General features: G+C 49.6%; 1 protein-coding gene across 8 annotated transcripts; it reads left to right on the top strand.

Moving 5' to 3' along the window:
- The first annotated feature begins 117 nt into the window (after nt 1-117).
- On the top strand, nt 118-12,389 carry Abcf3 (ATP binding cassette subfamily F member 3). 8 transcript variants are annotated; one of them, XM_087186789.1, is made up of 22 exons: nt 180-355; nt 560-707; nt 809-888; nt 1,441-1,487; nt 1,686-1,783; nt 1,881-2,003; nt 2,144-2,410; nt 2,680-2,760; nt 2,850-2,909; nt 3,021-3,077; nt 3,154-3,203; nt 3,312-3,367; nt 3,464-3,664; nt 3,755-3,831; nt 5,441-5,548; nt 6,254-6,298; nt 6,373-6,505; nt 6,984-7,072; nt 7,162-7,253; nt 7,356-7,488; nt 7,582-7,669; nt 7,759-12,389. In XM_087186789.1, exons 1-22 carry the CDS (start codon nt 283-285, stop codon nt 7,915-7,917), a joined length of 2,265 nt encoding a protein of 754 aa, XP_087042915.1. In that variant the 5' UTR covers nt 180-282; the 3' UTR covers nt 7,918-12,389. The 8 variants fall into 8 exon arrangements, 7 of the variants coding, with proteins under 7 accessions (XP_087042915.1, XP_087042916.1, XP_004834957.1 ...); XM_087186790.1 differs by having other exon boundaries at nt 181-355; nt 3,181-3,203; XM_004834900.4 differs by lacking the exon at nt 5,441-5,548 and having other exon boundaries at nt 181-355; nt 3,181-3,203.
- Nucleotides 12,390-21,981: the final 9,592 nt, after the last annotated feature.

The following is a 21,981-nucleotide window of genomic DNA, read 5'->3' as shown; positions in this document are numbered from 1 at the left end:
GGATCTGCGCCGCCCAGGAGGCACTGAGAACCGCACCTGTGGTTTATCTTGCCTCCGAACAAGGGTCGCGCAGGCGCAGAAGAAGCAGTTCCGACTAGACTGATCGGCGCTTGCGCCTAGCTCGGCCAACCGCGTTCACCCAGCCTGGCGGGTTCCGCGCTTTTCTTACGTCACCGATACGCATGCGCTTTGGAAGGAGGAGCGAGCTTCGCGGCGGGGAGCAGGGGGCGGGTCTCGGCCGAAGTCTCAAGGCGATTGCGCGGACGGGATCCTGACTGGAACATGGCGACTTGCGCCGAGATCTTGCGGAGCGAGTTCCCGGAAATTGACGGGCAGGTCTTCGACTACGTGACCGGTGAGCCGAACCTAATCTACGGGCTGTGGAGGCCTAAGTGGAGGTCGGGTGCAAAGATTCCGAGAGGGCGGGCTGGGGACCGCTGCCAGGCCTCTCCTCTGCGTGACCTCTTGTCCCGAGGGGCCGTTACGCGGTTCGGGCACTGAAAGTGCTTGTTTGTCCGCCCTAACCGGTACCTTCCTCGTCCCGCCACTCCTGACCCAGGCGTCTTGCACAGCGGCAGTGCGGACTTCGAATCTGTGGATGACCTGGTGGAAGCCGTGGGGGAACTGTTGCAGGAGGTGTCCGGGGACAGCAAGGATGACGCGAGCATCAGGGCCGTGTGCCAGCGCATGTACAACACTCTGCGCCTGTACGCGCCCGGAGTAGGGGCCGATGGTGGGGGACAAAGTCTGATGGTCGTAGAGCTTTTCCCTCGGGTCCTAACTGTTCCTTCTGTCCCTACCCACGTAGGGCTGAGCCACAGAGCCAGGGACACAGCCAGGTTCTTCTGGACGCCCCCATCCAATTGTCAAAGATAGCGGAGAACTATGGTAAGAGTGAGTGGAGATTGAACTAGCTGCACTCCGTCCATTCCTCAGCGTCCACGCCCAGTCACCTGCCCCTGCAGCTCGGGACAAGGGTTGTAGGAGCCAGTTGACATGTTTACGAGAGCAAAGAGCCTATGATGAAGGGAAGAAGGGTGGAGGATTTTTCGAGTTCTTGAGTATTATGGTAGGAAGCATATGGGCCTTGGAGATGGACAAACTTAGCTTAATACCCTCCACCCCTGGTTTTGCAACTTGCAAGACTGGTTTGTGAGGGGCAGGGGATGTGGCTCAGTGGTGCTGCACCTGCCTGGCAAGCACAAGGTCCAGAGTTCAATTCCCGGTACCAAAAAAAAAGTTGTTCATGTGCCTCAACTTCTATATCCTTATATGTGAGGGGTTTTTTGTGTTTGTTTGGGAGGGGGTTGGGATTACAATCCCCAGGATTGTAACACTTTCTTTAAAATGTCTCTCTGTACGCTTGGTTCTTATTAGTCAAAATCCTAGTTTCCTTTTCCTCAGGGAGAAGGTGACGGCTGTTTTTTAAATCACTTTCAGACTGTGACATGAGACTTCCAGGGCTGCTAAAGAGGGAACAGTCCTCGGTGAGGAGAAGGGAGAGAGGGAGGGGAATGTATCTGTGGTGGAGGTTGGAGTATCTTTGGGGAGGAGGGGATTGCTGGTTTGTGTCTCTCCCTGAACCTCTGAATCTATCTGGCACGGGTAAGTGGTGAGGATTTACTTGAGCTGTTTTCTCTGAGCCGGCACCCTAGAGTAAATGGTTGTGTTTGGAACTCATTTAGACAGTGAATGCAAAGAAGCTGGAGAAGGCTGAGGCTCGACTGAAGGCCAAACAGGAGAAGCGCTCAGAGAAAGACCCGCTGAAGACCAGCAACCCTCTGTGAGTTCAGGAAGAAGGGCTCACCAGAGAACAGAGCAGTCACTGCCAGGAGAGAAGGGTCTGGGAGCACTAAAATCTGTCCATTTCTCCCTTTAAGAGTCCTAGAAGAGGCATCAGCCAGCCAGGCAGGTAGCAGAAAGGAGAATCGGTTAGAATCATCTGGCAAGAACAAGTCCTATGATGTGCGAATTGAGAACTTTGATGTGTCTTTTGGTGATAGGTGAGGGAATAACGGGGGCGGGGGGTGGGGGGGAGCTTTTTCTTTGACCAGTTAAGGGAGGATTTGGAGAGATAAAAACAGTGTTAGGATTCTTTTGTTAAGCTTGCTGTGATTGCGTCTCCTTTCTGCCACTCCTGCAGGATACTGCTGGCTGGAGCAGATGTGAACCTGGCATGGGGCCGCCGCTATGGGTTGGTAGGGCGGAATGGGCTGGGGAAGACGACCTTGCTGAAGATGCTGGCCACCCGGAGCCTGCGGGTTCCAGCCCACATCTCCCTGCTGCATGTGGAGCAGGAGGTTGCCGGGGATGAAACTCTTGCCCTGCAGAGCGTACTAGAGAGCGACAGTGTGCGAGAGGACCTGCTGCGGCGGGAGCGGGAGCTCAGTGCCCAGATTGCTGCGGGCAGGTGCGGGCTCCAGGCTCCGGGCTCCGGGTTGGGGAATGCCTAGTAGTGTCCTTCACAGGGTGCCCATCATGCATTCACAGCCCGTGATTCACATGGCCATCCTAGTAATCAGCAGAGTGCCCTTTGGCCTTGCTCCTTGGGCAAGTCCTTCTGTGTTCTATTCTTGTCCTGGCAACAAGCAGCCAGTGGCCTGCTTGCTATCTTTATGGGGTATAGGTCATCCTCCTAGATGGCTCCGACTTAGCCTGGTTGCTGTTTCTCCTTCCCAGGGCAGAGGGCTCAGAAGCTGCACAGCTGGCTGAAATCTACGCCAAGTTGGAGGAGATTGAGGCCGACAAGGCACCCGCCAGGTATTTCAGATTTCCCTCCTCTTTGTCAGATTTCCCCTTGTCCATCCTGTAAACTGTGCCAACTGCATCTTTCAATTCTTTACTCCTAGGGCATCAGTCATTCTTGCTGGGCTTGGGTTTACCCCTAAAATGCAGCAGCAGCCCACCCGGTGAGTCTCCCTGGTCAATCTTGGCTCTGAACACTGCTGACTCTGCTTTTGTTTGCCCTGGTGAACCACCCACCCCTAATGTGGTGTGTCCGTCTGTCTGTCTGTCTGTAGGGAGTTCTCAGGAGGCTGGAGGATGAGACTGGCCTTGGCCCGGGCCCTGTTTGCTAGGTGAGTCTCCTGGGCCTGTGTAGGGAGCCCTGTGCAGGATAGCCCTTGGAACACAAAATTGAGCCTCTGGCCTAAGACCCATGTTACGTGTTCTTTCTTGTAGGCCAGACCTTCTGCTGTTGGATGGTGAGTTTAAAGTGGGGCACCCTGGCTCTTAAATGGGGAGGGGGTCTAGCCTTCTTCCGAGTTCTCCGGCTCTTCAATCCCAAACACAAGCTCTCCTACTTCCTCCAGAACCCACAAACATGCTGGATATCAGGGCCATCCTGTGGCTGGAGAATTATCTGCAGGTAAGTTCCAGGAAAGGCTTTGGAGTGGGTTTGGGGAAAGTCAGCTTCCAAGATCCTTGAGGGCCTGGGAGTGACTCCCATCCTGTGACCCCTCAGACATGGCCCTCCACAATCCTAGTCGTCTCTCACGACCGCAACTTCCTGAATGCCATCACCACAGACATCATCCACCTGCACAGCCAGCGGTTGGACAGTTACCGGGGAGACTTTGAGACCTTCATCAAGAGCAAGCAGGAGCGGCTGCTCAATCAGCAGCGCGAGTATGAAGCACAACAGCAGTATCGCCAGCACATCCAGGTGTGGGGCCGGCAGGGCTGTGGATCCCATCTGTGGGTGTCGGAGCTGGGGTGCTGCCGGAGCCTGACCAAGGCCTCCCTCCTCCCACAGGTTTTCATTGACCGCTTCCGCTACAATGCCAACAGGGCCTCTCAAGTGCAGAGTAAACTCAAGATGCTCGAGAGGCTGTGAGTAGCCCTTGGACAGGCTCTGATTCTTCCTGTTCTCTTTATTTCTTCTGCCTTTCCTTTCCTTTTTCTTTTTCCCCCCTTTCCCTTTCCCTTTTTCCCTTTTTCCCTTTCCCTTTCCCTTCCTTTGGGAGTACTGAGGATTGAACCCAGGGCTTTTGCACTGAGCTACATCACTAGCGGCCCACCCCCCGCTTTTTGAGACAAGGTCTCACTGTGTAGCTCAGGCTGGCCTTGAACTCATGATCCTCTTGCCTCAGCTTTCCGAGTGCTGAGACTACAGGTGTGCGCCACCATACTCAGCCTTTATTTTTTGTGAAAGTTTTTTTTTTTTTTTGAGACAAGGACTTGCTTTGCAGTTCAGGCTACCCTTGAGCTCACTATGTAGCCCAGGCTGGCCTGGAACTCACAGCGATCCTCCTGCCTCAGCGTCCCAAGTGCTAGAAGTATAGTGTGTGCCATTGTGCCTGGCCTGGCCTTTATTTTTTATTTTGAGACAGGATCTCACTAAATTGCCTGAGCTGGGCTCAAACTTATGATCCTCCTGCCTCTGCCTCCCGGAGTGCTGGGATTATGGGTGTGCACTGCAGCACCTGGCCATTTCTTCCTGCATTTGCAGGCCACCTCTTGCCCCACCCCATTCCGGGTCCCCCTGGCTAGCAGCCTGCTTTGATGCCCCCCTCCCTTAGAGAGCAGACTACTGTGTGCTGTTCCTGGGAGGTTAGCCTGCCTGGGCAGCCACCAGTCTGCTGTGTGTGTTTGCTTACTGTGAACTTTGCATAGAAGTGGAATCGGCAGTGTGTGACTTCTGGTGTCTGGCTTCTTTCACCTCATGTTCCCAGGGTCGTCCGTCTGGCGCGCCTGAGTACATCATTCTGTGTGTGGCTGTGTGTGTTCCATTCCAGTGTGTGGCTACGTAGCATTTAGTTCATTGATTCATAGATGATGAGCCTGGGTTGTTCCCAGTTTACTTGTTAAGAAAAATGCTTTTGCCTTGCGTGGTGGTGCACACCTGTGACCCCAACACTCAGAAGGCTGAGGGAGGAGGATGCCCTTCAGTTCAAGGCCAGCCTGAACTATAAAGCTAGACCCTGTCTCCAAAAAACACTGCACATTTGTGTACAAGTTTTTGCATGGGCATATGTTTTCTTTTCATCTGGGTGCACACCTAAGCGTGGATTTGCTGATATATATGGCAATTTCTTTTTTTTTTTGGTACTGGGGATCAAACTTGGGCCCTTGCTCTTTCGAGGCAGGCAATGGCAGCGCTGAGCTAAATCCCTGGCCCCATATTTAACTTTTTGAGGCTCTGCCAAACTACTTTTTAAAAGTAAAGGCACTACGGGGCTGGGGATTTAGCTCAGTGGTTCGGGCGCCTGCTGTGCAAGCTCAAGGTCCCGAGTTTGATCCCCAGTACCCCCCCCCAAAAAAAAAACAACCTGAAGAAAAATAAAGGCACTATTTTTACATTCCTCTGAGTACTGTATAGAGTTGCATTTTCTCCACATCTTTGTCAGTACTAGGTCTTAACGCTTTAAAGTTTTAGCTGTCCGGCTTGGGTGTGAAATGGTCACAGTGAGACGTTTTCTTTTTTCTTTTTGGAGACAAGGACTTGCTATGTCATCCAGGCTGGCCTTGAACTCATTGTGGAACCCAGGGCTGGCCTCAAACTCACGGCATTCCTCCTGCCTCAGCCTCCCAGATGCTGGGATTACAGGTGTGCTCTACCATGTGTCACTCACAGTCAGTGAGATCTTGTCGCTTCAATTAATTGGCCCTCCCTTAATGGCTAATGATATTGCACATTAGGGGTTTAATATTTATTTATTTAATTTTTTTGGTACCGGGGATCAAACTCGGGTCCTTGTACTTTCGAGGCCGGCAGTGGAACCACTGAGCTAAATCCCCGGCCCTGGGGGTTTAATCTTGAAGCAGCTTCTAGGAGTCCTGGGAGGGAGATGAACTTCACACAGTTTGGAACTCTGACATGGGAACGCCACAGTATATTAGCCGAAGGTGAAAAGCTACACAGAAGTAGCTCAGCAGGAGAGTGCCTGCCTGTCGTGCATGAGGCCCTGGTCTCCATTCCCAGCATGCAAGAATAAAACTTTTAACACGCTACAAGAAAGGTGATTATCTTTTTCAGCAGGTAGTAAACTAAAACAGTGTACTCGGAGGATAATATTACCTGGATAGGAGGAGCATGAGCGAGCCTTTTCTAAGTTTTCTCTTTGAGCTTATGTTACTCGCACAAGAGGATTTTAAGTTTTTTCATTTTCATTATTTGTTGGGATGCTGGGGATGGAACCCAGGGCCTCACATATGCTAACAAGGGCTCTACCATTGAGGCAGCCACCCGACTTCGACTGGCCATCATTTCTGTTTGCAGTCATAAACCTAGTCTCCCCATCTCTCCCCTCAGACCGGAGCTAAAGCCAGTGGACAAGGAATTGGAGGTGGTGATAAAGTAAGTGCTGAGCCAGGGGCTGTGGGGAAAGCCCTTGTTCTGGCCACATCCAGACCCATCCACACCGCCCACAGGTTCCCAGATGGGTTTGAGAAGTTCTCACCGCCAATTCTGCAGCTGGATGAGGTGGACTTCTACTACAATCCTGAGCATATCATCTTCAGTCGCCTGTCGGTCTCTGCCGATCTAGAGTCTCGCATATGTGTGGTATGGTTGCTGTGTGTTTCCTGGGTGTGGTTTGGGCTGATGCTGGGTCCTAGGAGGAAGAGGGGCCCGGGAATAAGAGTCGGTCAGAGAGCGAGTGCTGCCCTGACACTGCCCTGCCTGTCCTCTGGGCCCACAGGACCACCCTCAGAGGAGAAGCCTGCCGTGGGCACTTTGTAGATACTAGAGCAGCACTTTAACCTTACTGGGCACGGTTACGTGGCGTTGAGGCAGGAGCCTGGTTTCGGGGTGAGACTTCGGGTCCTGGCTGTACCATCCCCTGCCGGGTTACCAAGCACTTTCTTCTTCCTTAAAAGGGAGGAAACATCTGCCTTGCGTGGTAATGGGCACAGGTCAGTCCCCAGCACTTGGCCCCTGGGCATCTCTGGCTCGCTTATCTGCATAGTCGCCTAGGCATGTTTTGGTGGTTGGTCTGTCCCTTTATCCTCCACACACACACTCCCCTTACTGCTTCTTGCAGGTTGGGGAGAATGGGACGGGAAAGTCCACCATGCTGAAGCTGCTCATGGGGGACCTGGCGCCTGTCCGAGGTATCAGACACGCCCACAGGTAAGGCGGGGGCCACGTGCGCATGCTCCCGCACACCCACCTCCTGCAGCCCTCACTGCCACCACTGCTGCTTCCGCTTCCACCTACAGGAATCTGAAGATTGGCTACTTCAGCCAGCACCATGTGGAGCAGTTGGATCTGAACGTCAGCGCTGTGGAGCTGCTGGCACGCAAGTTCCCAGGTGCGTGAGGGGCAACTTGAGCAGGAGGCCTCCCTGGGGTCAGTGTGGAATAGCCACCCCAGGGACGGGACATGGCATGTAGAGACACTGGCACCTTCGCAGGCCGGCCGGAGGAGGAGTATCGCCACCAGCTGGGCCGCTATGGTGTCTCGGGGGAGCTGGCCATGCGGCCTGTTGCCAGCTTGTCTGGAGGCCAGAAGAGCCGGGTGGCTTTCGCTCAGATGACCATGCCCTGGTGAGTCCCCGATTGCCCTGTCCTCTTCGTGCCAAAGAGGTTCATTTTCATCTGCACACTCTCGTCCCATCAATGCCCACTGCTGCTTTCCAGCCCCAACTTCTACATCCTGGACGAGCCCACAAACCACCTGGACATGGAGACGATCGAGGCCCTGGGCCACGCACTCAACAGTTTCAGGGTGAGTGTCCTCCCTGGCCTGTTCTGCCCTGCTCCTCCCCAGCCTTGGCGCCCCACAGGCCTCGGACAGCTCCTGCTCTCCTGTCTCAGGGCGGCGTGATCCTGGTGTCCCATGATGAGCGCTTCATCCAGCTGGTGTGCCGCGAGCTGTGGGTGTGTGAAGGAGGCAATGTCACGAGGGTCGAGGGGGGCTTTGACCAGTACCGAGCCCTCCTCCAGGAGCAGTTCCGCCGGGAGGGCTTTCTCTAGGCTGCCCTAGTGGGCTGTAGGGACTGTGCCCAGAACACCGAGTGAGCTGCCGGCTGCCGGCTGTGGCCTTCCCCGACTTGGGTCAGCCTTCTGCACAAATCTCTGCTCTTTTCGACTGGAGCATCCTGTGCACAATTAGGGGCCCTCATCCGAGGGTCCATGAGGACTGTGTCCAGGGGGAAGAAGTGGTACCTTTTGGGGTTTCAGAGTCTGCTCAGCCCCACCCACCCCAGCTGGGCCCCACGTGGCTGCTATGTAAATTAAACTTCTTCATCTGCCTGCTCTGGCTGCTGCCTGGCCAGCCGCTGGCCACCTACTGAGGCTCAGGCTCTGCTGGGCATTTGTTTCCCTATGGAACCTCCTCACCCTGCGCAGAGACGTCCAGGCCTGGGGCACAGAGAGAGCAGCAGCCTGCACTGTGGTGGGCAGAGCGAGGAAAGGACAGCATCTCGGTATTGCTGCGATGTTTAACCCAGCCTGGAGGGCCGGGATTTAGCTCAGTGGTTCCACCTCCTGCCTCACAAGCGAAAGGTCCCGAGTTCGATTCCCGGTACCAAAAAAAAAAAAAAAGAAAGAAAGAAATCATCAACCCAGCCTGGGCTGGGCCTGGGCCAGCAATGGCGAACCTGGTAGAGCTTTCAGTGATCCAGACAGTTCACTCTGGCATGCATGCCGTAAGTTTGCCACCACTGGCCTAGGCTGACAGGTCGGGCTCTGCTGTCTCAGCCCCTACGGCTTCCAAGTTTGAACTGATTCTGGGGCCTGGCCTCACACATGGCTCCCCGTTTTCTCCTGGGGTCTCTGGCCCAGACTCCCCCACGCTCTTCTCTGGACTCTTAGGACTCAAGGGAAATCATCTTTGTTCCTGTTTTGCTTGAATGGTTTCACATTTGTGTTTCTTTTAAGCACTAGCCCTGGGAAGAGGGGAATTGAGAACAGTGGCTAAAGAGAAGAAATAGAGGGCCGGGGATTTAGCTCAGTGGTTTCGCTGCCTGCTGAACAAGCGTAAGGACCCAAGTTCGATCCCCAGAACAAAAAAAAAGAGAAGAAATAGAACACTTTTTTTCAGATTAAGCATCTTAAGAGAGGAAGCCAGGAGCAGTGGCACACTTGTCTGGTCCCAGCTGCTTGGGAGGCTGAAGCAGGGTGTTTGCTGCTTGGGGCCAGCCTGGGCAGCATAGTGATACCCTTTCTACAAAGAAAAGGTTTTACCAGTATGATTTATAAATGTTACCTCTGGAGGATTTAGTTGCTATACGAAGTATGGAGACCTTCCTCTCATGACAGTGGAGGAACCAGAGTCAGAAGAAGCAACTGGCCAGCCCCTTGGAGATTCCGGTCACAAAACTCAACTGAGGAACCTTACCTCTGAGCTGCTGAGGAGAGAAGCCTAGTCAGGGGTGATGGAGGGAAAAAATGGGGCCCCTGTTGCCCACAGAGCAGGTCTGGTGGCCTCACAGTCCCCAGCCTCCTGGAGGTGGTGCTGCTGTGGCCAAACCTGCCATGTCCCCCCTCGGCCATCCTCCAGTTGCTCTCGGCCTAGTTGTTCTCACCACCATGGGGCCTATGCCTGTCTGTGCTCATGGACCCCTATAGGAGCATGGGAGTTAGAGTTGGGTGTAAAGGAAACTCAGCTTTTCTTGGTAAGAGAAGGGGCCACCAACAGAACTGGGGTAGCCACAGCATACCATTTACCCTTTTGCTCATTTTTGGTTTTTGTGGTGGAGCTATATCCCTGACCCTTTTTTTGGTTTTTGTTTTGTTTTGTTTTTGAGACAGTCTCACTATGTTGAGTTTGACATGGAATCCACAGTGATCCTCCTGCCTCAGCCTCCTGCCTCACCGTGCCTGGCACCTACTCAGTTTCTTTCTGAGACTTGTGAAGATTTGCTGCCAAAGCACAAGCTAATAAGCATTCAGGAAGTGATTGCTGTATGACAGATCTGACTTGAAGAGCTGTGTATGGGAGAGTGGCCCTAGGTGCAGGACAGCTCAGGCAGAAGGAAAGCGGGCTTCTGCAGCTTGGGCTGCCTTCTGAGAGCTCCCGCCCTGAGACTGCAGCCCCAGTGGGTTCTAGTGCACTCTTCAGGATACAAGGCAGCATTCAGTGGCCTCCCCAGGGGCTAGGGTTCTAGCATGTGCCACCATCCCAGCTCAGGAGGATAAATTTGAAAAAAAGCAGAGAATGATCTTAAAGGAGAGAGAGTAGAGACAAAGAGCCAGTTACCAAACTGCAGCCTTACGGAGTTGGGGTCAGGAGGGAGAACAGTGGCCAGACAGCTGCAGAGCTGTCCCAACTCCACAAGTGGGCCTGGCCTGCAACACGGGCACAGCCGTGACAGGTGAAGAAACAGGTGAACACGCCGGAGCCACATAGGAGCTGCAGCCCACTGTTCTGGGGTACTGAGGATTAGACCCAAGGCCTCACACACTGGCAAGTGTTCCACCACTGAGCTGCATCCTCAGCCATTTAAGAAAACAGAATCTCAGTAAGTTACCCAGGCTGGCCGCAAACAGGAGAGTCTCCTGCCTCAGTTTCCTGAGTAGCCAAGATTACAGGCATGTATCACCATGCCTGGCAGGAACTATGATGTTAAAGATGGCCTGCACCTCATAATGAAGCAAAAAAGTGCAACGGAATCTTACCTGGAACGGGTTAGAACTGTGAGAGTCTGTCTGAAACCCTGCAGCCAGGCTGTGAAAGCCCTGCAGCCTGGGCTGCCCTCCCCCGAAGGCTGACTTCGGGCCTGATGCAGAGCTGGGCTGCCTTGGGAAAACTGGCCAGCGGTTGTGCAGGTCCAAATCTCCATTGTAACGTCACGTGCCAAGGAACAGTTCAGACGAGATAGGGACCCATGGGCCCAGCCTGCCACCCAAAGGTGTCTGTGAAGCTGCCCAGGCTGGCCAGCTCCAGGTTGGCCTGGAGGCCCGCTGTCAGCAGCTGAGCAGCCAATGCTACCTGAGCCACCAGGAACCACTTTCACCCTGCCCGGTGGAGTCCTTGGTGCTGTGCTACGTGGCCCTTTCCCATCCCTCAAGACAGCCCTTTCCTGCCAATCTCATCTCCAAAAGCCAGGTCTGTTTTAGCCTCTGCACCTCATCCATACCAGCGTCCTGCAGTGTAGGCCTGCACTGCCACGCACACACGCTTTACATCTCTTCTGCCACGGAGCTGCAAAACTAGAAGCCAACCTTTTTTTTTGACAAGGTCTCACTATGTAGTTCAGGCTGACCTTGAACTCTTGGCAAGCCTCCTGCCTCTGCCTCCTAAGTGCTGGAGTTCCAGGCATGCACCACCACTCCCACCTAATCCCCATTTTGCTATAGAGGAGGAAATGCAGCTTTTGATGTGGTGGGGTTGGGATTCAAGGCTGCCATTGTAGCTACACTACACTGCCCACCACATTGGGCTACGGCTTTTCGAGGGCAGTGCAGTGCTGAGTAGCCGTAGCCTTTGAACCTCTTTATCCTCCTCGTGAACTGCATGGGCAGGAACTTCGGACGAGCTGCCCTTGGGAGAGGTGGGAAGCAGGAGCCCCTGGCACGGCGGCTGAGACAGGCCAGGTGCTAGTGAATAAATGGTACAGAGCTCATAGTCTGCTGAGAAAGTCGTTCATTAGCATCAGCCCAGCTGGTCTAGGGGCCAGCATGTCTACCTTTCCTCAATAATTTGTCCACATCCATAAAATGGGCATCACACAGGTTGTCCGTTTTTTGTTTTTGTTTTTGTTTTTGTTTTTTTTGAGAAAGCATCTTACTGTGTAGCCCAGGCTAGCTTCAGACTTGTTACAATCCTCCTGCCTCAGCCTCCCGAGTGCTAGGACCACAGGTGTGCACCACCGCACCTGGCTCCCACAGGGCTGGCTTGCCTGTTTGGGCAGTTGGAAGGATTGATTAGACAAGGTTGTGTGTACAGTGACTAAGAAGTGTAAGCTGTGACGTCCCACAGATCCAAGGGGTTATTTCACAGGGGTCCAGGGGCTGGTAGCCTGACTAAACATTGTGCCACCCTCGAGACAGTTGCCCACAGGGACACGCACACATCCTGCCTCCACATCTGCGAGCCAGGCCTCTGCATGAGGCTGCCCTTCTGCAGCTTACACCCCTTCTGATACACGCACAGGTCACGTGCTGTAATTCTAGGCTTCTGGCTTTGTGTTCGACCAGTGGATAGTTTGGAAGTGATTTCTGTTTTGCTTTGCTTTACACAGGCCTTTGAAACCCTAAATTAGAGTGAATACTTGTCAGACCATGCCAGGGCTTTCTGTTTTTCTGAGATAAGGTCTCGCTGTGTAGTCCAGAACCCACTGTGATCCTGCCTCAGCCTCCTGAGTTGGGAGTACACCACCACCACCACACCTGGCTCCTTAGGTGGCCTTCCACACCCTGAGAGGATGCCCTGACCGGGAGAGATGGGTTTTCAGGCCAGCTGCATTTCTGATGCTGAATTAATAAAGTGACATCTCATCTGAGTTTCACTTGTGTAAGACAAGTTTCCGAGCTTGAGCAGTAATAATTTCCTGAGCCCTATGAAGAGAGCCTTGTTCTTTGCATTTTACAAGAGTTAATGAACAGCAAATCAGTGAGGTGTGTATTAGCCTGTAGCTGGAGACCCAGGTCCGCCCACCCTGTGAGACTTAGCTGGGGCTGGAAGTGGGGTCACAGGGAGGCCCCCATGGGAGGCGGTGTGGACCGCTCTACCTGGCGACCTCCACCCCGGGCCACACCTGAGCTGCCTGCCTGGGAGTCGCCACCAGGTGTCTGGAGAGTGTAACACGAGCCTAATTTGTTCAGTGATTATTATATTTCCATAAAAATTTTGCGTGGGGCCAGGCCTGGTGGTGCACAGCTGTTATCCCAGCACTTGGAACGCTCAGGAGGTCTCTTGAGACTCGAAGTTCAAGGTCAGCCTGGGAGAGACACAGACAGACAGACAGCGCCCTTTAGGACTAGATGCTCCTCAGTGCGCTTCCTCGCCCAAGTTCTTTCCTGCTCTATGCCATCTGGGTGTCAGCGCCCTGGAAAATCAGATTGCTGCTCCCACTTGACACAGGCTGCTTCTCCCTGGAGCCGTCTGAGCACCGTCACTGAGGACCCTCCCTGGTGTGCTCATGACGGGACAGCAGGAGCGGTTGGTCCTGGACCGTCAGGCATATGTGGAAAGAGGAGCATTCCATCTGATTTGACATTTCCTCTTTTTTGCTGTTTTAAGACTGGGTCTTGCTTTGTAGTTCAGGCTGGCCTCAAACTCTGTAATCCTCCTGCCTCAGCCTCCCACATGCTGGGATTCCGGGCGTGTGTCCCCACACCTGGCTTGATTTGACACTTCCTAAATGTCTGTGCTTGAGGCTGAGACTTTCCCTCTCAATCCCCTGTTCTGTTCCCAGTGATGAAACTCAATCTAGATTCAGAAAATTCCACAACCCTGAGTTATGTAGTGCCTCTGAGTTTTCAATTAGTGATATGGGAATTAAAAAACTTATACCAGACATAACAATTACATGAGACAATGTACGTAAAACACTGGTTTAAAAAAAAAAGCTTTGTATACAGCAGGTACAAAATAAATGCTGATCATAGCCAGGTGGTGAACGCCTGTAATTCCAGCACTCTGAGAAGCTGAGGGAGGATTGCAAGTCATGTATGGCCTGGGTAGGACATTTGACCACAGGGTGATCCTGCAGCAGGGAGGATGGGGGCAGAGCACAGCCCCTGAGGACAGAGAGAGCCCCAGCAGGGACAGGAGGCATCTGCTCTGAGTGTGGACAAGGGTGGCCACCACAGGACAACAGGAAAGCCAGAACTCACAGTTGAAGAAGAAAAAACAAAAACCCGAAAGGGCAAAAGCTAGAAGTCTGTGGTGCTGGATAAAAATCAGAGATGCTGATGTGAATTTTGGCTTTTAATACAAAGAGACAGATATAGAAATTGCAGGGCATGGTGGCAAGCACCTGGAATCCCCCCTCTAGAGGCTGAGGCAGGAGGATCACCATGAGTTCAAGGCCAGCCTGGTACACATAGCAAGTTCAAGACCAGCCTGAACTACAAAGCAAGACCCTGTCTCAAAAACCCACAAAGAGATAGATTCAGAAATAAGTATTAAGAGCATAGGGCTGGGGATTTGGCTCAGTGGTTCTGCCGCCTGCCTCACAAGCACAAGGTCCCAAGTTTGATCCCCAGTACCAAAAAAAAAAAGCATATATGGCTCTGTCCCAGCTCTGTCTCTCAAGAGGTCTGGAGAAGTGACCCCAGCCCTTCCAATAGCAATAGGCAAGCCTGTCCCCAAATCTCAATTCCAAAACACTATAAGGTCCAGGGTGCCAAGGGAAAGGGCTGGTTCTAAGGCTGAGAAAGAAATTGCAAGATGAACCCACAATCTTATAGTAGATAGCAAAGAAGTAGCTGAGAGCAGCACTGGACACCTGTAATCCCAGCCCTATAGGAGGCTGAGGCAGGAAGTTTGCAAGTTTAAACCCAGTCTGGACAATTTAATAGCTTAGACCCTGCCACAAAATAAACACAAAATAAATTTTAAAGGGCTGGCACGTAGCTCAGTGAGAAGGCCTTGGGTTCAGTCCCCAGTTCTACAAAACAAAGCACAGAAGTACTGAAGGAAGGAATGATAGGGGCGAGAGAAAGGACAGAAAAGCCAGCTTGAAGTGGTCCTGCTGTCCAGATCAGGGGCACTTTGGGCTTCCGTGGGGACAAGGACAGCGATGGGCTCCAGTCCTGGCTGTCATAAGCAACCACATGTCCACACTGCTGTTTACTGAGCGAGGCAATGCACACTTTGTAAGTGTCCACCCCAGACATTTATTAATCATGAAGGGGAAAGGCGACAGCGCGGAGACCTGCCAGATGCTACCTTGGAGAGAACAGAGTCAGAAATGGGATGGATGGACCGACGCCTTGTCACCTGATGGAGACAGAACACAGCACTGTGTCTGCAGTACTCCTACCAAGAGGCAGACGTAGGCTCTAATTGCAAAGAATCTGACAAGCCCAGCTGAGGAGCAGTCTACAAATGAACACAATGTGCTCTTTCAAAAGGTCAGGTTGTGCCGGGTGTGGTGGCACATCCCTGTAACCTCAGCACTGAGGAGGCTGAGGCAGGAGAATCACTGCAAGTTCAAGGCTAGCCTGGGTTACAGAGTGAGACCCTATCTCAAAAAATTTTAAAACTCGAGGTCACAAAAGTAAAAAAAAAGACTGATTAATCATTCCAGGCTAAAAAAGTGATGAAAGATTTAATTTAAAAAACAAAGTTATTGTTTGGGTTTTTTTTGCTGCTACTGGGGATTGAACCCAGGGCTTTCTGCATGCTAGGCAGGTGCTCTTAACACTTGAGCTGCTCTCCCCCAACCCAGAAAAAGCATAATGAAATCTGCACTGAAGATACAGATACAGATTTTTAAATTTTTATGCATGGATTGGTTGGTTTGTCGTCATTGTAGTTATTTTGTTTTTTTGAGACAGAATCTCACTGTGTAGCCCAGGCTGCCCTTGAACTCACTGAGATCCTCCTGCCTCAGCCTCCCCAGTGCTGAGATCACAGGTATGTGCCACCATGCCCAGAAATTTTTTTTTTAATTTAAAGGACATTCAGGCTGGGGATTTAGCTCAGTGGTTTCCGCCGCCTGCTGCACAAGCGCAGGGACCGGAGTTCGATCCCTGGTACCAAAAACAAAAAACAAACAAAAAAAATTTAAAGGACATTATTGAGGCAGGCACACTGGTACACACCTATAATCTCAGCTACTCAGGAGGCTGAGACAGGAGGATCATAAATTTGAACCCAGCCTGGGCAATTTAGGGAGAACCTATCTCAGGAAATAAAAAGTAAGGGCCGGGGATTTAGCTCAGTGGTTCTGTCGCCTGCCGCGCAAGTGCAAGGTCCCAAGTTTGATCCCCAGTACCAAAAAAAAAGGAATAAAAAGTAAAAGCAGCTGGGATGTAGTTCAGTGCAAAGACCCTGAGATCAACCTCACTACCACAAACAAACAAATAAAATAAAGGGCATTACTGAAGTACCAGGCAAAACGAGGGGTTGGGATTAGCAGCAGTGCTTCATTGTTGCTCTCCTCATTTGGGCCTGGTGCGGTGATTATGTAGGTGGTGCCCCTTTTGTGGCACTCACACTGGGGTCATTCGGGGTGATGGGCATCAGACAGGCCCCTTACCTGTAAGTGGCTCTGAAGGAAAGTCTCTTCTGGGTTCTAGTGTTTCAGTATGTTTGGGATTGTTTCAATTTTTTAAATATAAAAGTAACACATTAGTGTAACAAGTGAAGAGAATCCAACAAAGAGAGCTAATATAGCCAGGTGTGGTGGGGCAGGCCTGTAAAATTAGCACTGTGGAGGCTGAGGCAGGAGGATCGGCTGGAGTTCAAGACCAGCCTGGGCTACATAGCAAGATTCTGAGAGAGAGACGTTATTATCCCCCTCCTCTATTCTAGACCCCTCCCTAAAGTAACCATTGTTGTCAGTTTCATATGCACCGTTGCACACCCTATCTAGAGTCACAAAGACAAAGCTGGAAAATGATGTGTATGGAAATACCTACTCTTACTGTGCCAGCTATTAACCTTGTCCAGTGTCCTTTGCTGGACAGAAATCCTTAATTATTTTAACAATTTATTTTGAAATAACTTTAGTTATTTAGTTTTAGAGAAACACTACCACAAAGAATTCTGCTTTTGTCTTTAGCCACATTCCCCAAATGCAGACACCTTGCCCTATTTGCTTTGTGTGTGTGTGTGTGTGTGTGTGTGTGTGTGTGTGTGTGTGTGTGTGTTGGTGTTATTGGGGTTTTTTTAACCATTTGAGTTTTTTGTTTTTTTAAGACATGATCCTACTAAGTAGCCCAAGCTGTGCTCCAACTTACTGTGATCCTCCTGCCTCAGCCTCCTGGAGTGCTGGGATTGCAGGCGTGTGCCACCATGCCCAGTACTAAATCATTTGAGAGTAAGTTATAGACAAAATATTCCTTTCACTAGGCATGGTGGCACACACTTATAGTCCCAGCACTTGGGAGGCTGAGGGAGGTGGATCGCCATGGGTTCAAGGCCAGCCTGGGCTGCATAGGGAGACTCTGTCTCCAAAACTAAATAAATAAACATTGATACAGTGTAGTATCTAACCTATAGAGTTTATCCAAATTTGACCAATTATACCATTAGTTTCCTTTATAGAAAAAGGCAAAAAATGTTTTTTGTTGGTTGAACATCCACCCCAGAACCCCGGATTGCATTTAATCCTCACATCTCTCTGGCCCCCGTTATTTGGAACATTCTTCCCCTGTCTTTCACAACCCTGACATTGTGGACGAGTATAGGACGGTTACTAATCTGGGGCACTCTGGCGCTTGCTAGTGATGAGAACCAGGTGAGCACTCCGCGTAGGACCCCGAGGCCGGCTGCTTTGTCAAGGGGCACTGGGGCAGTTTGTCCCAGTTCCAGGGACACTTGCTTCAATTGCTTGGTTAAGGTGGCATCTGCCAGGGACAAACACTATAAATTACCATTTTCCCCTCTGCAACTCATAAGTGTCCTGAGGGAAAAAATGCTTACTTTTTTTTTCAATTTTTTTAAAGTAGCTTTATTATATAATTCATACACTGTACAATTCATTCATTTAAATTATACAATTCCATGGTTTTAGTATATTCGGTGTTCTGCAGCTATCACTGGGAAATGCTTAATTTTTATGAAATCAAAATCATCAGTGTTTTGCAACAATAGTTCATTCTCTAGAATTTTTGTTTGAGCCAGGCGTGCACACCTGTGATCCCAGCATTCGGGAGGCAGAGGCAGGAGGATTGCCATGAGTTCAAGGCCAGCCTGGGCTACATAGCAAGATCCTGTTTCCAAAAAACAAAAAAGGAAGTTTGAGGCCTTCTTCCATCCCTAGCGACAGCCCTTCATTCTTAAATCCCCGGCCCTTTTTTTTTTTTTTTTTTTTTTGAGACAGAGTCTTAGTATGTAGACTAGGCTGACCTTGAACTGTCAACAATCCTCCCACCTGAGCCTCCAGAGTGCTGGGATTCTGGCAAATGCTGCATAAACAGCCTATATTAGATTACATACATGAGTCAGGGTCTGTATTAGTCTCTGCTCTTAACCCTGTACCATAGTCTTTTTTTTTTTTTTTTGGTACCTGGGATCAAACTCTGGTCCTCGCGCTTGTGAGGCAGGCAGCAGCACCACTGAGCTAAATCCCTGGCCCCTGTACTTTTTTTCTTTTGATTACTGTGGCCTTGAAGTATGTCTGAATATGTGGCAAGGAAAGCCCCACTCTTTATTCTTTTATTATGTCAGCTTTGTTAACTGTGGGGATTTATTTCTCTATATAAAGACTGGAATGGCTTTTTACATTTTTCAGAAGATCCTCGTGGATTTGATTTGGGATTCCATTGAGTGCGTGGATTAACAGGGAAAACTAATATAGTCAGTGATCCTGACTTCGAATCGGGTTGTCAGATGACGGGAGTGAGAGACACCTAGCGGTTAGCCAGTGTCTCTGGCTGGAACATAGGGTGACTTTGGAAATGAGATCTGTCTCCTTCTCCTCTCCACTCTCACTGAGGCTCTCTTCCTGCTCTTCCCAGTCTACTTCCTGGCACCATGAGGTAAGCAGCCGTACTCTGCCTCACCCTTCCACAGTACTGTTCCCACCTTGCAGCTAGTGACCATGGCCTGAACCTTTGGGTACCGTGAGCCAAGGGAAACTCCTGCTTCAGCTCAAGGGTGTCACACCATTTGTCCCAGAAGCAGCTGACTAATGCAGTTATCCAGCCATTCTACCCAAGGCAGCAGAGAGCCTTGTAATTTATTTGGATCATTTGTGTGTAACTTTGAGTTTTAAGTTTACTTCCTAAAGCTATTATATATTCTTTTTTTTTTTTTTTTTTTTGGTACCAGGGATCGAACTCAGGACCTTGCGCTTGCGGGACAGGCAGTGGCACCACTGAGCTAAATCCTCAGCCCCGCTATTATATGTCCTTAACTAAGTAAATTCTCTGGTACTTAGGCATGGTGGTGCAGTACTATGATCCCAGCTATTCGGAAGGCTTAGGCAGGAGGATCAAAAGTTTGAGGCCAGCCTGAGCAACTTAATGAGAACATCTCAAAGTTTGACAAAAAAATTAAAATGGCCTGGGTGTGTAGCTTAGTGGTACAGCGTTTGTCTAGCAAGGAGCTGAATCCAATCCCCAGTACTGGAGGAAAAAAAAAACTTATGCTACTTTATAGTTTTTTAATTATTATTGTGAATGGCTTTTTTTTCAGTACTTTGAGACATGATCTTGCTATGTAGCCAGGCTGACCTGAAGCTTGTAATCCCCTTGCCTGCACTGGGATTCCAGGAGCGCACCATACCTTTGGACTTAAGGACTACACATTTCCAAAAGTAACTTCGCTCAGTGCTCTCCGCCCCTCTCCTCTTCAGTGAGGGTATTTCACACCTGTGGGATCCAGTTAGTCTCTTGTCTTGTTCATCATCCTACCCCACTCTGAAATGGGGTAGTTCACTCATCCTCTGAAATGGTTTTTCAAAATTTGCATAGATTGTAGTTCCTTCGTTCTTTTTTTTTTTTGAGACCGGATCTCTCCAGACTGGCCAACTAATGGTGATCCTCCTGCCTCAGCTTCCTGAGCGCTGAGTTTACAGGTGTGTACCACCACGCCCGGCTTACAGTTCACTCTTCCTGCTGTAAAATATGGGTCTTTATTGGGCACAGTGGCACACACCTGTAATGCCAGCTACTCCAGAGGCTAAGAAAAGAGGATTGTCGGGAGTTTGAGGCCAAAATGGGCAGCATAGCCAAACCCTGTCTCAAAAAAAAAAAAAAAAAAATCTGTGGAACCAGACATGGTAGCATACTTGTGTAATCCCAGCACTCGGGAGGCTGAAGCAAGAAGATCATCGTGAATTCCAAACCAGTCTGGGCTACATAGTGAGTTCAAGGCCAGTCTGACCTATCGGAAAACCAAAACAAGAGGAAGGAGAAGGAGGAGGATGAGAAGGAGAAGGAGAAAAAATAAAAAAGATATAAAGAGGATGTAGCTGAATAAAGGTACGAGTTTAATCTTCAGTATCACAAAAAAATAAGAAAACAAATCTGAGTTTTGACAAGTGGATAGGGTCATGTGTCACTTATTACAGTATCATGCAAAATAGCTTTAGTGCTCAAAAAGTCCTGTATGTTTCACCAGTCAACCCTCACAAGCCCTCTCCTCCCCCCACAAGCCTCGGCAGACAATAATTCATTTGCTCTTTGTAGCTTTGCCTAGTTCAGAATGGCACACAGATGACAGTGTGCCTCTGTAACCTGTTCAGACCAACTTCCTCACTGGGCAATCTGGATTTAAAATTTATCTGTGCTTCTCTGAAAAAAGAGATTGAAGAGGATATAAGAAAATGGAAAGATATCCCTTGTTCCTGGGTAGAAAGAACCAATATAGTGAAAATGGCCATACTTCCAAAACTACTATATAAATTTAATGCAATACCAATTGAAATTCCAACAATATACTTCACAGGACTAGAGAAAACAATCCAAAAATTCATTTGGAACCAGAAGAGACCTAGAATAGCAAAAGCAATTCTAGGCAACAAAGACATGGCAGGGGATATCACAACCCCCAACTTGAAACTATACTACAAATCTAGTGTGATAAAAACAGCATGGTACTGGCAAAGAAACAGACCCAAGGATCAGTGGAATAGATTAGAAGATGCAGAAACAACTCCAGACATACTCAGCCACCTCATCTTTGACAAAGGAGCCAACCACCCCCATTGGAGGAAAGATAGCCTATTTAATATGTGGTGTTGGAAAAACTGGATTTCAACCTGCCAAAGATTAAAACTAGACCCATATCTATCACCATGCACTAAATTAAGATCAAAGTGGATTAAAGATCTAAATATTAAGACAGAAATACTAAACTTACTGGAAGATAAGTTAGGTAGAACTCTTGAAGACATTGGCATAGGAAAAGACTTTGTGAACAAAACCTCAGCATGGGAACTGGCGCAAAGAATCAACAACTGGGATCTCATCTTATTAAAAAGTTTCTGCACTGCAAGAGAAACCACCAACAGAGCTAAGAGACAACCTACAATGTGGAAAAAAAATTTTAGCAGCTGTTCCTCAAACAAAGAACTGTTATTTAGAATATATAAAGAACTGAGAAAAATCAGACCCCCCAAATTCAAAGACCCAATTCAAAAATGGGCATCTGAAATGAACAGACATTTCTCAGACAAAGAAGTAAAAGCAGCAAATAAATATATGAAAAAATGTTCAACATCACTGGTCATTCAAGAGATGCAGATGAAAACAACACTGAGATTCCACCTCATCCCAGAAAGAATGGCTGCTATCGAGAAATCAACCAATAACAAATGCTGGTGGGGCTGTGGGGAGAAAGGAACCCTTCTCCATTGTTGGTGGGAGTGCAGACTGGTGCAACCACTGTGGAAATCAGTATGGAGATACCTCAAAGAACTAGGACTAGAGGTCCCATTTGACCCAGCTGTTCCCCTGCTGGGGATCTTCCCCAAAGAATTAAAAGAATCTTACCGCAGCGATAGATGTGCACCCATGTTTATAGCTGCACAGTTTATAATAGCTAAAGCTTGGAAACAGCCCAAGTGCCCATCAACTGGAAACTGGATAAAGAAGATGTGATTTTGTAATAAAATGGAGTACTACTCAGCCATAAAGAATGACAAAGTAGAGACATTTATAGCTAATTGGATGCATATCGAGGCCATACTCTTCTCTTTTTTTGGTACTGGGGATCAAACTCGGGACCTTGCGTTTTCGAGGCAGGCGGTGGAACCACTGAACTAAATCCCAGGCCCTGAGGCCATACTCTTAAGTCAAATAAATAGGACATGTGTAAATACCGAATAGTTTCTCTAGTGTGAGAAACTGAAAGTGTAAATAAGGATTAAAGCAGTTAAAATGAATAATTGATAGTTTTAAATAGGAAGAAAAGGTTCAAAGGGGTAGGGGAAGTAGGAGGGGAAGGGGAAAGGAAAGAACAGAAAGGAAAAA

Source organism: Heterocephalus glaber, unplaced genomic scaffold (assembly GCF_053883595.1).
Source record: "Heterocephalus glaber isolate CG9 unplaced genomic scaffold, H.glaber_assembly_v1.0 deba00001504, whole genome shotgun sequence".
Taxonomy (NCBI): domain Eukaryota; kingdom Metazoa; phylum Chordata; class Mammalia; order Rodentia; family Bathyergidae; genus Heterocephalus; species Heterocephalus glaber.
The sequence above is the reverse complement of the archived record's forward strand: the minus strand, read 5'-3'. Positions and strand labels throughout refer to the sequence as shown.

Excerpts from the sequence above, each read along its gene's own strand:
- Abcf3 (XM_087186789.1), top strand. The coding sequence starts at position 283 with ATGGCGACTTGCGCCGAGATCTTGCGGAGCGAGTTCCCGGAAATTGAC. Across the intron at positions 2,004-2,143 it reads GATGTGTCTTTTGGTGATAG|GATACTGCTGGCTGGAGCAG; the intron begins GTGAGGGAATAA and ends CCACTCCTGCAG. Across the intron at positions 6,506-6,983 it reads TAGAGTCTCGCATATGTGTG|GTTGGGGAGAATGGGACGGG; the intron begins GTATGGTTGCTG and ends TGCTTCTTGCAG.